This window comes from Sorex araneus, chromosome 3, assembly GCF_027595985.1.
Source record: "Sorex araneus isolate mSorAra2 chromosome 3, mSorAra2.pri, whole genome shotgun sequence".
Lineage (NCBI taxonomy): Eukaryota > Metazoa > Chordata > Mammalia > Eulipotyphla > Soricidae > Sorex > Sorex araneus.
In genome coordinates, this window is record NC_073304.1 from 170,278,036 (window position 1) to 170,291,389 (window position 13,354).

Consider the following 13,354-nt stretch of genomic DNA (forward strand, 5'->3'; position numbering starts at 1 on the left):
CTCAAACATACTGATGGGGGTACCCCCTCTCTCCCCGCTGGTTCTGCTCCGAGCCTGACCTGGCGGTGCCCAGGTAACACTAAACAGAGCAGGGCCCTTGCACAAACACCACGTGGGCCCAGGCGTGTTCTGGCCCCAACTCAGAGGGGCTGGATCTGGGACCTCATCCCAGCCCGGGGCATCTGCACCAACGCAGGCACCCAGGGGGCTGGACTGCCCCTGGCTGCGGTGACCGGACAGGAAAGGGGGAAGCTGGCCGCCACCCCGCCCACGGTCACGCATCCCTGCCCGCTTCGTGGGGGCGGCGTTGGCCGGGCGGGAGGCGCTGACGTCAGCGGGGCGGGCGGCGCCCGGCGCTTGGGGCGGGCGCTGCCGGGGCTGCTTGGCCCAGTCGGGGCCCCGCGGAGCCGCGCGGCGGGAGCGGCTGAGGATGCGGCGCGCGGACGATGCTCCTGAGCCTGCTGGTGCCGCTGGCCGCATTGCTGCAGGGCCCGCGCACCGGCGCCCGCGCGCATGGTAAGGCGCACCCCTGCCCTGTCCAGCTTTCCTCCGGGCCGGCAGGGGTGCAGAGGGACCGACCGAGGCAGCTATCTCCGGTCTCGTTCCTCGGCTCCCCTGAACTGGACTTTTGCGCTGGTCTTTCTGGGGACTGCCCGTCTCTCTGGGCAAGGACCTGGCTGCCCCTTCGGCCCCACCTTCCTGGCACCCCAGTTTAGCATATTTCTGCCCTGGGGTATCTCCCTCTCCTTTCCCTTTCCCTCACTCTGAGCCCCGTCTCACCTCCTCCTTCCTCACCCCTAAGCCCCCCCTCCTCCCCCGGGCTGTCCGGGGGGAAGTTCTCTCAGAGGAGGGGGGGGCTGAGAGTAGAGGTGGGGAGAGCGGACACAGTCCCCCAGGCACACAGCCCAGACCCCGCAGACACAGCCGGGTTTGCTACTTCCCGTCTGGCGGTCTGCAATCCAGACGTGAGAATCAGATGGTCCCGAGCAAGTCAGAGAGTGAGCGATGGGGACAAACAGGCGCCTGCTGAGCTGCTGTCCTGGGGGGCGGGGTAGGGTGGCGGGAACAGGACATTGGGACATTAGGGACCAATGGAGGAGGTGGGGAAAGGGAACCACTTTCCCACTTTCCCCACCCAACCGGTAAGGCTGGGACCTTACCGGGCACCTACCTGCCCCACCAGCAGTGCCCGCTGAGCAAGGGGGCGCAGTACAATCAGTTCCAGTGCCGGGCACAGGGCAAATGTGAGGCTCTGAAGCTGAGGCTGGCCTTGGGGACTGGGCATCTCCGGGGTAGTGTTTAGCAGCTCCCCCTGGCCGCAGAGTGCTGGCTCTTAGAGATGCCCTCGCCCTTGCCCTGGCTGCCAGGGCTCTAGGGAAAGTCCTGTCTTCAGAGGATGGAAACCGAGGCCACAACTCAGCTGGAGGCAGTGGCCAGCTCTGCGTACAGCAAGAGGCAGAAAGGCGTCCTGCAGGGCTTCTGAGCTTTGGGGTGGGGGTTGGGGGTGGAGAGGCCTGGGCGCAGGTCTGCGTGCCCCCTGCAGCCCTGAGCCCTGGGAAGCAGGAGGCCAGGCTGTGCTCTTCCCGGGTGAGCAGACTCCGACAGCCCTTCGCTGGCTTGGGAATCAGCCTCGCCCGCCCCAAGACCTTGGACCAGCCACTCGACCTCTGCGAACCTCCGTGACTCGTCAGCTCACGTGGGGCTGTCGCCATCGCTACATGGGACCTGGCAGAGTGCGCGGCTGCGGGCTCCGGGCTCCGCTGCAGGGGTGCAAATGGGCCGCTCTCTGCCGCCCCCTGACACCACCCCTTCTCCCCCGAAGACCTGCCCAGCCCCGAGTCTGTGTGGTTTAAAGCAGAATTCTTCCACCATGTCCTCCACTGGAAGCCCATCCCCAGTCAGTCCCAAAGCATCTACTACGAGGTGGAGGTCCTGAGGTGAGGCGACAGGAGGGGGCAGGGGGGTAGGGGGTGGGAGGGCACTGCCTGCATGTCCCGGAGCTGAGCAGGGTGCTGGCAGTGGGCGAGGAGGGCAAGGGACAGGGGTTGCCATCATACTAAAAAACAAAATAAGGCAGGGAGAATATTCGGGTCACCAGGAACCCGCCTGTTGTTGGGAGCAGGGAGAGGTCAGACGAGGGGTGTGGGGGGAGGGGACGGGGTCCCCGGAAGGCTGGGAGCTGAGCCCAGGCTGGTGTTTTTCTATCTTCTTCCAGCCACGGTCCCTCTGCCCTTGTTTCCTTCCTGGCCCCCCCATGTGACTGTCACCTGTGATTCCCGTGGACCGTCCTAGGGGCCCTAGGGAAGGAGGCATCTGGCTTCTGGTTAAGAAATAGCTGTTGCAGTCCCAGGGAACTGGGAAGACTCCCAGAGGTGTCCAGGGCACTGTCCCCCAACCCCGTTCCGGCTGCCCGCCCATACCAGTGGCCGTGTCTCTCCCCAGGTACGACCTAGAGTGCTGGAAACCTGTCCCCAGCTGCAGCCAGATGCGGGTGCAGTCCTGCGACCTCACCATGGACACACTGGACCTCTATCGCAGCAATGGTTACCGGGCCAAAGTCCGGGCAGTGGACGGAGGCCAGCGCTCCAACTGGACCATCACCCACACGCGTTTCTCCGTGGACGAAGGTGCTTATCCTCCCCTGGGCCAGCCAGAGGCTTGAATCTGGAGTTTTTCTCTGTCTCTGGAGCCGGACACTGATAGCCCAGCTTCCCTGACCAATGGGGCCCTGCTTGGCCTGACGGGAGCCCTTGGGAGCCGGTTCCCATGAAGCAGAGCCGAGTCATGCAAAGATGCGAGAAGAAAAAGGGAACTGGCGGCATTGGTCCCAGGGAAGAGAAGCGGAGGGTGGGCCGCAGCTGTCGAGTCAGGAGACTGGGCGCCAGGAAGTGCTGGGGTCAGCAGAATGGGGAGCAGCCCCTCCCCCACACCCTGCTGAGGGACCTACGTCCAGGGGTCTGGGGGTGTGTGCTGAAGCATGAGGAAGGCATGGGAAAAGTGTGGAGTTCTCTCTGCAGTGATAAGAGAAAAAGGCGAACTCCAGCCATGATGGGGTCCCCCATTGTACCCACAAGCCTGCTCTGCAGACCCCAGCTCTAGAACCCAGTGGTGGGGAGCTCCCTGGCTCCCAGCCCCAGCTGGCCCGGCCACCGACATACCCAGGGAGTGTGTTTAAAGTAAAAAGCTTCTGGGACCAGCTCCCAGACGCCAGATCCCGTCTGTCTGGGGGGGGCCTGCAGCACCCGTACTTCTAGCTTGCCCCCCTCCCAGAAGCTCGTATGTTCTGTAGTCTGGGGGAGGTAAGGATCTGGGTCTCCCTGGAAGCCAGGCCTCGGTGGGGTGCCCAGTCCTCTCCAGCCTCGTGCGTCTGTCCCCCCCCCCCCCCCGCAGTGATGCTGACCATTGGCAGCTTGAAGCTGGAGGTTGTCAACGGCTCCATCCTCGGGACCATCCAGCCCCCCAGACCCCAGGCCGCACCCGAAGGCGACACTTACGAAAGCATCTTCCCCTACTTCCGAGAGTATAAGGTCTCCGTGCGCAAGGCGCCAGACCCCAACATGGTGAGGCGTCCTGGGCAGCTTCTCCCTCCCGGGTGGTGGGCACTGCCCCTCCTGAGACGCTTTTTCTGTCTGCAGTGCTGGGGATCAAACCCAGGCGGTGCAGGTTCCGTGCTCTGCTCCTAAGCGTGTCCCAGGCCCCCATGGGAAGATTTCATCCTAACCTAACATCCTAACACTGCGGGCGGCTCTGTTATTCCGTCAGTGGGAAAGTGAGGCCCAAAGAGGTCCTGTGGGTGGGAGACATGGAATCCACAGACTGCGGATTCCCTCCCAGCCTCCACCCCAGGAAAGACCCTTGGCTCTGACACGCACTTCCACTCCTCCTCCCATCCCTAATGCACCGTGCCGAGGCCGCTGGGCTAACGGGGCTTATCTAAGAACAAGGATGCCGCGTGCTCCGGTGCCACCAGGTCTGGACGCTAGCTTCCGCTCACGGCGGGTATCATTTGTCGTTTCCCCTGCAGTACATCGAGAAGACAGTAAAGAAAGAAAGCTTCCGCCTCCCCATGAACGGAGAAGTGGGCGAGTTCTGTGTCAAGGTGAAACCGTCCATCAGCTCCCGTGTGAACCCAGGGCTGTGGTCCTCGGAGGAGTGCGTGGTGCTAGCCCAGCAGTGTATGTGGGGTGGCGGGAGGACCATCCATCCGGTACCCGGGAGGGGGGAGTGCCCGTGCCAGGCAGCATGCCAGATACCCCCGGAGGTGACCTCTGCACCGCCTCCCCCACTTCTGAGTGACAGCACAAACTGTCACTCCTCCTGTAATTATTACTGGGGAGTGGGCCACACCCAGCTGTAATCAGAGGCTACTCCCAGCTCAGTGCTTGGGGGTCACCACCTGGCGGTGCTTGGAGGACTCTGCAGGGTTGAGGATGGAACTCAGGGTGCCATGGCTAAACCTGCCTCAGCCCTTTCAAGCAGTCTCCCCAGTTCTCTACAGAACTGCCCCTTTTAGAAGAAGGCTCTGAGGCCCCCAGTGCAGACGCAGCAAAGCCAGCCCTCCCCACAGTGCAGTGGGGGCTTCTGGGCCGGAGCAATAGGACAGCAGCAGGGTGTTTGTCTTGCACACGGCCGACCCGGGTATCATCCCAGCATCCCAGATGGTCCCCTAAGCTCACCAGGATTCCTGAATTTGGAGCCGGGAATAATCCCAGAGCATCATCGGGTATGGCCCAAAACACTTAAAAAAAAGAAAAAGAAAAACAGAAAAGAAAGTGCTTCTACTCACAAGGCCCCAGGAACCCTGACCCAGCTGTTTACTTCCTGTTTGTTACATTCCTTTCTTGGATGGGGGAAGCTGAGGGCCCTTTTCCCAGCTTCAGAGGAAGCAAATTGGTGCTGACTGGTCACCCCAGCTGGAGGCAGGCAGGATCTCGGTGGGGGGCTGGTGTAGGGCCTGGCTGGGGTGGTCTCAGTGCTCCCCACAGCTCAGGGGGTGAATGGTGCCAGCAGCCAGAGCAGTGGCACGCATGCCCAGTCCAGGGCAAAGGCCAACGTGGAGCCTAACCTTCCGTGGGGCACGTGGTGCGGGGCACTTCTGTTCAGGAAGGATGCACCAAGGGCCGTCGCTTTAGCCTTACTCTCACGTAAGGGGAGTAAAGCGCCATCTGTGTGGGTGTCCAGCACCCCGAGAATTTCATCGCTGTCTCCTAGAAGAAAGCAAGGTGCACACAGGTCTGGGGTGGGCCCCAGCTTTCCCATTGACCCCTCATCTGTAAGGCAAGACAGTAGTCGCCCCCTTGCCCCCTCCCGTGGCGAAAGGACCAGGCATCTAAGGCCACTCTGAGGGCAGGTACGTCACCAGCAGCTTAAGTGGCAGGTGCTATTAATTTTCCCCTTCACAGATGAGAAAACTGAGACTCAGAGAGGTTGGGTCCATTGTCCAGTCTCAGGGCCACTCAGGATCTCCCTCCAGTGTTCTTTTTGTTTGGTTTTGGGTTGGGGGAGGGGGCACACTCGGCGATGCTCAGGGGTTCCTCCTGGCTCTGCACTCAGGAATCATTCCTGGTGGTGCTCAGGGGGCCATATGGGATGGAGGGGATGGAACCCAGGTGGGTGCAAATGCCCTCCCTGCTGTACTATTGCTCAGGCTCCACCTCCGTGACATGCACAGCTCAGATCAGAGTCCACGTGTCCAGGGCGGGACCCCCTGGGGCTGGGTTTTGAGTTAGCCCAGCGATTACCCCCATCCTGGCCACCACTGCAAATCCAGGTGGCTGGAGGGTGGTGCAGGGTCCCCCATGGCGCTCACGGGGTGGTTCCTGGGTGGACCCTGGGCATATGGGGTGCAATGTCCTTCTTGGCCTGCAGATTTCACAGCCACCAACCTCACCGTCTTCTTCGTCTTCGTGCTGCTGCTCTGCGGGGCGCCGGCCACGTGCTTGGGCCTCCAGCTCTACGTGCGCGGTGGTGGGAAGCTGCCGGCAGCCCTGGTGAGTCTCCCCCTGGCCCTGTGGCCCCCACCGCACCAGCACACGCCCAAGGGGACAGGGCAGCCCCTTCCCCAACGGTGCGCCCCCCTTCCCACGGGGCCTTCCTGGGCCAAGGCCAGGGCGCAAGCACAGTCCAAGTCCGCTGCAAGAGTTTCTCGAATTCGCAGTTTCACATCAGCAGTTTCGCCACTAACAGCCCCTGGGCCTGGACTAACGCACAGGCCACTTGGCCCATGGCCAGGAAAGGACTAACGCTGGGCACTCGCGTTCCATCCGTCCCCTGAGCAGCTCCGAGAGCAGCGCTGGGCAAAGGCCCATTCTCTCGTTCACAGGCATATCAAGTTCAGGTCCCAAGAAATGCCCCCCTTATCCCTTAACAAGGGTCTTTAATCACACCCGAATATTCGGGAGACCTTGAGGCGGCATGGTGCAGACCTAGGCACAGTTATGAACGCACGTTGCAACAGTGCCTTTGGGTTTGCAACATATTCACATTCGAGGTTTGGATGTTTGCCTTTTGCTTCAGGTTTCGTGGCACCCCTTGAATGTTCCCTCTACCACGAACTTGCCCCCCTGACCCTTTAGCAAAGTGCCAGAAATTCTGGGGTGAAACTGTTGATGGAGAAATTGCCTGGAACTGGGTTGTGGCCAGCCTGGACCAGGACCAAAGTCCAGAGCTGGGGGGGGGGGGCGGCCTGGAGCCATAGGACAGCAGGTGGGGCGCTCGCCTCGTATGCAGCAGACCTAGTTCAGTCCCTGGCATTCCAGGTGGTCCCCTGAGCACCACCAGGAGTAATTCCTAAGTGTATGGTCAGGAGTAACCCCTGAGCATTGCCAGGTGTGGCCCCCAAACCAAAACAAAATGAAATAAGGGGCCAGCGAGAGAGAGTGCAGCAGGCAAGATGTTTGCCTCCCACGCAGCAAATCTGATCCCCAGCTCCCCCCAGGGTCCCCTGAGCCCCACAGTTGTGACCGTTGAATGCAGAGCCAGGAGTAAGTTCTGAGCACCACAGAGTGTGGCCCCAAATCCAACAAGTGGGTAAAGTGGGTTGGAGCGGGTGGGCTGGGATGGAAGAAGGCAGGAGATCTGAACAGAGCCAAACAGGGCAGACTAGACCCCACCTGGTGCACAAGTAGCACTGTCGCACTGTTGTCCCATTGTTCATCGATTTGCTCGAGCGGGCACCAGTAACGTCTCCATTGTGAGACTTGTTACTGTTTTTGGCATATTGAATATGCCACACGTAGCTTGCCAGGCTCTGCCGTGTGGGTGGGATATTCTTGGTAGTTTGCCAGGCTATCTGAGAGGGATGGAGGAATCGAACCCGGGTCGGCCTCGTGAAAGGCAAACGCCCTACCCGCTGTGCTATCGCTCCAGTCCAAGTAATAAGTATTATTTGTGGAATGGGCCTTGGTTATATACTGAATTTTATATTTATGGGCTAGTAGTGATCCCATTTCGTATTTGGGGGTCAAAGTCTGAAAAGTTTGGCACATGCTTCAAGATTTAGGTGAATGAGGCGATGCTCAGAGTCCCCTGAAAAAGCTGCCCATGGGCCTCCCTGCTGCCCTCCAGGCTCTGGGGACCCAAACTTCTGCCTTGACACAGAACCCGGTGGGTGGAAAAGGGTCCTGCAAGGAGGCAGGAACGACCGTCACAGTGCTCTGCCCGGAAGCACCTCCCCCAGGCCCCCTCCTGACCAGGGCCTGCCCTGGCCACCCCGAGGCGGGTTCCCGCAGGCTACCCTCCAGCCTCTCACTCTCTGCTCTGCCCGCAGGTCTTCGAGAAGCCAGGCCCCCTGGGCCTGGTCAGCCAGTTCCCGCCCCCCGACCCCATCCAGCCCCTGGACTCGGAGGCCTTCCTGCAGGTCCTGCCCGAGCTGCGGCACTCGGAGCTGTACGGCAGCACCGACAGCGGCTTTGGCAGCGTCAGGCCCTCCCTGCAGTCCCAGGAGACCCCCATCCTCGCCACCCCCAGGGCCCGAGGTCCTCTGGGAAAGAGGGCCTCCCTGGAGGAGCTCCACAGCGAGGGCAGCACCGACAGCGGCGTGTGCCTGCAGGAGCCCAGCCTGTGTCCCGGCTCAGAGCCCCCCTGGGAGCCCCAGCAGGAGGACGGCAGTCGGGGCCAGGATGACAGTGGCGTTGGCCTGACGCCCGGCGCTGAAGAGCAGCCTGCATCTGACCACGGGGGCTCGGCCTCGGACCATGTCGACCCGCCGGAACCTGGGGTGCCTGAGGAGGAATACCCCACTGACTTGGCCTTCCAGGGCTACCTGAAACAGACCAGAGGCACTGAGGCGGAGGCAGCCCAGGTGGACTGCCTGGAGGAGGAGGCGTCCTGCTCCTCAGATGACCCCGACCCCAAATTCCAGACGTGCCTGGAGGCTGAGGTGGACTGGATGCCACCAGCACTGACCAAGGGCTACTTGAAGCAGGACGCCCTGGGACGGAGTCTTGTTACCACAGGGGCCTCCGCCGAACCATGGAGTCACCCAACTGAGAAGTGCTCCCTCCTTGCCTTGACCACCTGTGGCGACCTGGGTGCATCTGACTGGAGCTTTGCCCATGGCCAGGCCCCTCTGGAGAGCGTGGCCACCCACGGCGGTCTCCTGGCCCTCCTGGACTCCGAGCTGGCTTCCCTGCCCTTCATCTCCAGCCTGCAAGTGGACGAGTGACTGCAGTTAAGGCCCCGCTTCCAGGTCATGTGCCTGGGCAGGGGCGGGTGACCTCGGGGTCAGGTGGCCAGGACTGCTGTCCAGGAAATCTGACAGGGCCGGTCCAGACATCCCCCAAGAGGCTCTCAGGGGGCCTGAGTTGCATGGAGGCTGCAGGGCTGTAGTCTGCTTGGAGGGGCCAGCCTTAGCCCCCTGGTGTCGGAGGGGCCAGCCTTAGCCCCCTGGTGTCGGAGGGGCCAGCCTTAGCCCCCTGGAGTCGGAGGGGCCAGCCTTAGCCCCCTGGAGTCGGAGGGGCCAGCCTTAACCCATAGGAGTTGAGGGGCCAGTCTTAGCCCCCTGGAGTCGAGGGGCCAGCCTTAGCCCCCTGGAGTCGAGGGGCCAGCCTTAGCCCCTGAGGCATGGATGCTACAGGGCCTTGCTGCGAGGGATGTGTGTCAGGTGCAGGGGAGGAAGCAGAGACCAAGTGCGGATTCTGGTGGTCCGAGCTGACCACCAGCCTGAAGTGGGTCCTTGGGGAGACTCCCCCCTACACACACACACACCTGGCAGCTCCCCCCACCCCGCAGAGACTGCCAGTGCCCCTGCCCCCTCAGCGTCTGTGACTGTCCAGAGCTCTAGGGCATGTGGGAGCTGAGCCCCAGGGGCGGGGGCTGACTGTGCCCCCGTCTTGTTCATCTGCACTGCCTTGTCCAGGCCGCCCCCTCCTCTCACCCTGCCCAGAGACGCCATTGGTGTGAGTGGGTTAGACCGTACACGCAGGTGGGCCTGGGCACCAGCTGCCCATGTCCAGCTGCAGACCCCCAGGATGGAGCCCCTTCTCAGTCTCGGTGACCCCAGCTGCCTGTCCCTGGGCTGGGAGCTGGGGGCGTTGTGGACCCCAAGCGTGTGCACAGCGGCTGCCGGCTCACACTGGGTGAACCCGCCAGCAGGAAGCCCAGTGCTGTACCCAGGGCTGCAACAAGACCTGGCCATGACCCTGGCCTTCCCCAGGACATTCTAGGAAGGGTCCAGCCAGGAGCCCTCTGCCCTGTCCTCCGGCTGTTAGCAGCCGGCCAGTTCTGAAACAGCTGCCTCTGGGAATGAGGCTGAGGGAGGGCTTCTCAGGGGTCCCCCGAAAGGGCTATTTATTTATTTGCTCACTTATTTATTAAAGAGGCTGCTGCCAGAAGTTGAAGACTCCTTGGTTTTGCTTCTGTCTCCAATGTGTCTGGCACCCGGAACCCTTCTGGAAGTCACTGTCCTAGTCATGCATAGATGACCTGCTTCATGGGCTTGGGCTGAACCTGAGGCCTGTGTCCCTCAACACAGGGGGACAGGTCCCGGGCTGACCTGGGCTCTGTGTCCCTGGGGAAATTGCTTCTCTCTGCTCTTTTGCAGCTTCCTGGACTGAAGCGGGCCTGGTGATCCCGAGCTGCTGTAGGTTGAGCAAGATCCGGCACAAAGGGCTCCGCCCCGGGCCCCTGTGTGGGGTCCGAGAGCCATCGGCCACAAAAGGGAAAGGGACAGGCGTGCTGCGACAGGGGCCAAGAATGAGCGAGCCCCTGAGAATGTGCTGGTGATGGTGTGAGGGTGAGGTGAGGCGTGAGCAAGGCGCAGCTCCGTGTGTGTGTGTGTGTGTGTGTGTGTGTGTGTATGTGTGTGTGTGTGTGTGTGTGTGTGTTTGTGTAGCGCCCGGCACAGTTGCTCACGGCAACCTCTCACCAGCCCCTCTCTTCCGGGAAGACGGGGACCTGTGCCTCCCTGGAGGTGTCCCCGGGTGCGGAAGTTGTTCGTCTTTGCTTCTGAAAGCAGCTCGCACCTTCCACGAAAAGCCACATGTGGGCTTGAAGGCCCCCAAGCACGGCTGTGGGTGGGCAGGCCGGCCTGCGTCTCGGTGCACTGCTGTGCCAGCTGGTCCTGAAGAGGTACCTGGGACACATTGTCCCTTGGCCCTGTGTCACTCTGAGGAAGCAACCCGTTCTGGGGAAGTGGAGATCCTATCATCTTCAGAGAATCTGACTAATTTGACACACACACGCATCACACAGCTCAGACTCTTGGCTTTGGGGCCCCTTATCAGGCTGAGAAGAGGTGAGGGACTGATGGGTTCCCCAGAGGAGGATGGGGAAGGCATTCCCCCAAAAAAGCTCTGGGTGACACGTGCACCTGAATGTCAAGATGTCAAGACAGGATCCAGGGAGAGAGAGGGAGAGAGAGAGAGGGAAGAGAGAGAGAGAGGAGGGAGAGGGAGAGAGAAGAAAGGGAGAGGGGGAGAGAGAGAGGGAGAGAGAGGGGGGGAGGGAGAGGGAGAGAGAGAGAAGAAAGGGAGAGGGGGGAGAGGGAAGGAGAGAGGGAGGGAGAGAGGGAGGGAGGGGAGAGGGAGAGAGAGAGGGAGGGTAGAAGGAGAGAAGGAGGGAGAGAGAGGGAGAGAGGTGGGGAGAGGAGGGAGAGGGGAAGAGAGGGAGAGAGAAAGAGATGGAGAGAGGGGAGAAAGGGAGAGAGAGGGAGAGAGACAGGAAGAGACAGGGAGAGAGAAAGAGGGAGAGGGAGAGAGAGGTAGAGAGAGAGGGAGAGGGAGAGAGAAAAAGGGAGAGAGGAAGAGAAGGAGAGAGAAATTTTCTATTTCAGAGAAGAGATGGGTTCTTCCCAACCGCCAGCCAGTGACGTGTGTCTGGGCTTCTCAGGAATTCGGGTGAAAGCCCCCCAGGAGCAGGGCTTGGCAGATGGCATCAGCCTTGAGGGCTTTCCCGCGAGGGGTCTGGGTTCCCGTGTGCAAATGGAACTTCCTCCTCCGAGAGAGGGGAAACAGCTGACATCACCCAAGAGGAAATTGGTTCCCACTGTGCTTTCCTGAGTGTGGACATCACTGCCCTGGGCAGCCGGCAGGGGCTTTCTGCCCTCACCCCGCCCGGGATGCAGCCCATCCCTGATGACACTGGGGCGAGTTCCCGGGGTTCTCCTCCCCGCCCCGGGATGTACCCCATCCCTGATGACACTGGGGAGAGTTCTTGGGGTTCCCCCCCCGCCCCGGGATGTACCCCATCCCTGATCCTACTGGGGCAAGTTTCTGAGCCGACGCCCCCATGTGAAGGACAAAGAAGAGGAAGCTGGAGGCAGTGCCCACCTGGGACAGTGCAGGAGGAGGAGTGGGGGGTGGGGATAGGGAGGGGAGGGGAGGGGCTGATGTGATCGAGCTGTGGTGGGAGGTGTGACTCACCCATTTTCTGTCTTCTCAACCTTTATGCCAGCGTGGATCCACAGAAATTCAGTGTCTTATTAATGACGAAGTCCCTTACCTATCAGCTTCATCTTATTTTATTTTATCTCGGACACCATGATGTACAATATTGATAATGGCAGGGTTTCGTGCATAGAACATTCCACGCCCTCCACCCGAGTGTCGCCCGCCCCCACTCACATCACCCCCACTCCCGTCCTGTCCCCCCCACCCCCTCCTTAGCGGTCTGCTTCCTAGTACAGACCAGTTCTCCATTTGGGCTGCCTTGGGGCTTGCACGGTGTCCTTACGGTGTTCTTCTCTGTCAGCTTGGCCCTGGCCTGCCCTCGTGCCCAGGGCAGCGGGCAGCGGGCAGCGGGAGGCAGAAGCCAGGGAAAGGCAGGAAGGGAAACGGTTGACCTATTGACTTAGGGCTCGATACGTCAAGATTTGAAGAAGGAACCAGAAGTCAATCTGAGATTGAACAGCAAACTTCAGAAAAGGCGTTAAGGACAGGGACAGGGAGGGGTAGGAAGGTGGGGATCACGGGAAGCGTCTCCAGAGAAAGGCAGGAACCTCCCTTTCATACCTTATGAAGAAAGGGAGTGGCTTGTGAGCGTGCGAGTGTGTGTGTGTTCCAAGAATGTGGGTCATGAAAATGGAACAGGACGCTGAGATGGTTCTCAACTGATGTCCAGCAGGACCGAGTTCACCCAGGTGACCAGGCCTCACCTGGGACGCCTCATGACATTCCGTACCACGGTTCCCTGTGTCTAGGGCCTATTCTGAATCTCACCCTGCCTGTTCCCCTTTGGTCCCTAACAGCAGGAGGGTGTTTCTAGAAGGTTCCCCTGCCCCTTACGACCCTGTAGCATCCCCTGGAGAGTAGCCTTCGGGACTTACGTCAGCCGCAAGGCCTTGTACGCAGTCACTGTTCCGGCGAGGGACCCCACTGCGTGCGGCCACGGGCTCCTGGAGGGGGCTGGCTGCTTAGGACAGCAGCAGCTGCCGTGCCCGGGACTGAACACATGGGGATATCACACGGGGCCACGTGTTCCACCCCGGGTGGCAGCTGGAGGGGCCCCAGGCTCCTTAGCATTCTGCAGACAGTGACCTCTGGCGGCTCAGGGCTGGGAGGCCAAGAGCAGACGTGGGCAAATCCGTCTGGGAAGACGCCTCTGACTTAAGTGCGACCACCCAGCACTTCTCCCATTAGCCCCACCCCCAATCCCACCCCATACCCCCAACTTCTCAAAGTACCACCTCATTAGACTGGTCAGGCTTCTGCGCCGCTCCCCCCTCCCGCTCCCCCGAATCCCACCCCATACCTGCTCCAACAAGCAGGCCCACCGGGCTCCCGTCCCCAGTGCAAGGGCGGCTGAGACCCCCACCTGCCCTCCTCCCCCCCCTATTCCCGCCCCGGCCCTTTGTTCTTCTGACCCAGCGGGGCGTGTGGTACTGTGCCTGGTCCAGAAGCAGTGGAATCTGGGTCCA

At 61.2% G+C, this 13,354-nt stretch overlaps 1 protein-coding gene across 2 annotated transcripts; it reads left to right on the plus strand.

The window, feature by feature from the left end:
• The first annotated feature begins 362 nt into the window (after positions 1–362).
• Positions 363–9,844, plus strand: IL10RA (interleukin 10 receptor subunit alpha). Of its 2 annotated transcripts, XM_004605070.2 has the most exons (7): positions 363–516; positions 1,823–1,937; positions 2,443–2,627; positions 3,391–3,560; positions 4,025–4,175; positions 5,869–5,990; positions 7,769–9,844. In XM_004605070.2, exons 1-7 carry the CDS (start codon positions 447–449, stop codon positions 8,663–8,665), a joined length of 1,710 nt encoding a protein of 569 aa, XP_004605127.2. In that variant the 5' UTR covers positions 363–446; the 3' UTR covers positions 8,666–9,844. The 2 variants fall into 2 exon arrangements, with proteins under 2 accessions (XP_004605127.2, XP_054989222.1); XM_055133247.1 differs by lacking the exon at positions 1,823–1,937 and having other exon boundaries at positions 366–516.
• Positions 9,845–13,354: the final 3,510 nt, after the last annotated feature.

Bases quoted from the DNA above. Each gene is read 5' to 3' on its own strand.
- IL10RA (XM_004605070.2), top strand. From the start codon at position 447: ATGCTCCTGAGCCTGCTGGTGCCGCTGGCCGCATTGCTGCAGGGCCCG. The intron at 1,938-2,442 runs GTGAGGCGACAG...GTCTCTCCCCAG, and splicing joins TACGAGGTGGAGGTCCTGAG to GTACGACCTAGAGTGCTGGA. The intron at 5,991-7,768 runs GTGAGTCTCCCC...CTCTGCCCGCAG, and splicing joins GGAAGCTGCCGGCAGCCCTG to GTCTTCGAGAAGCCAGGCCC.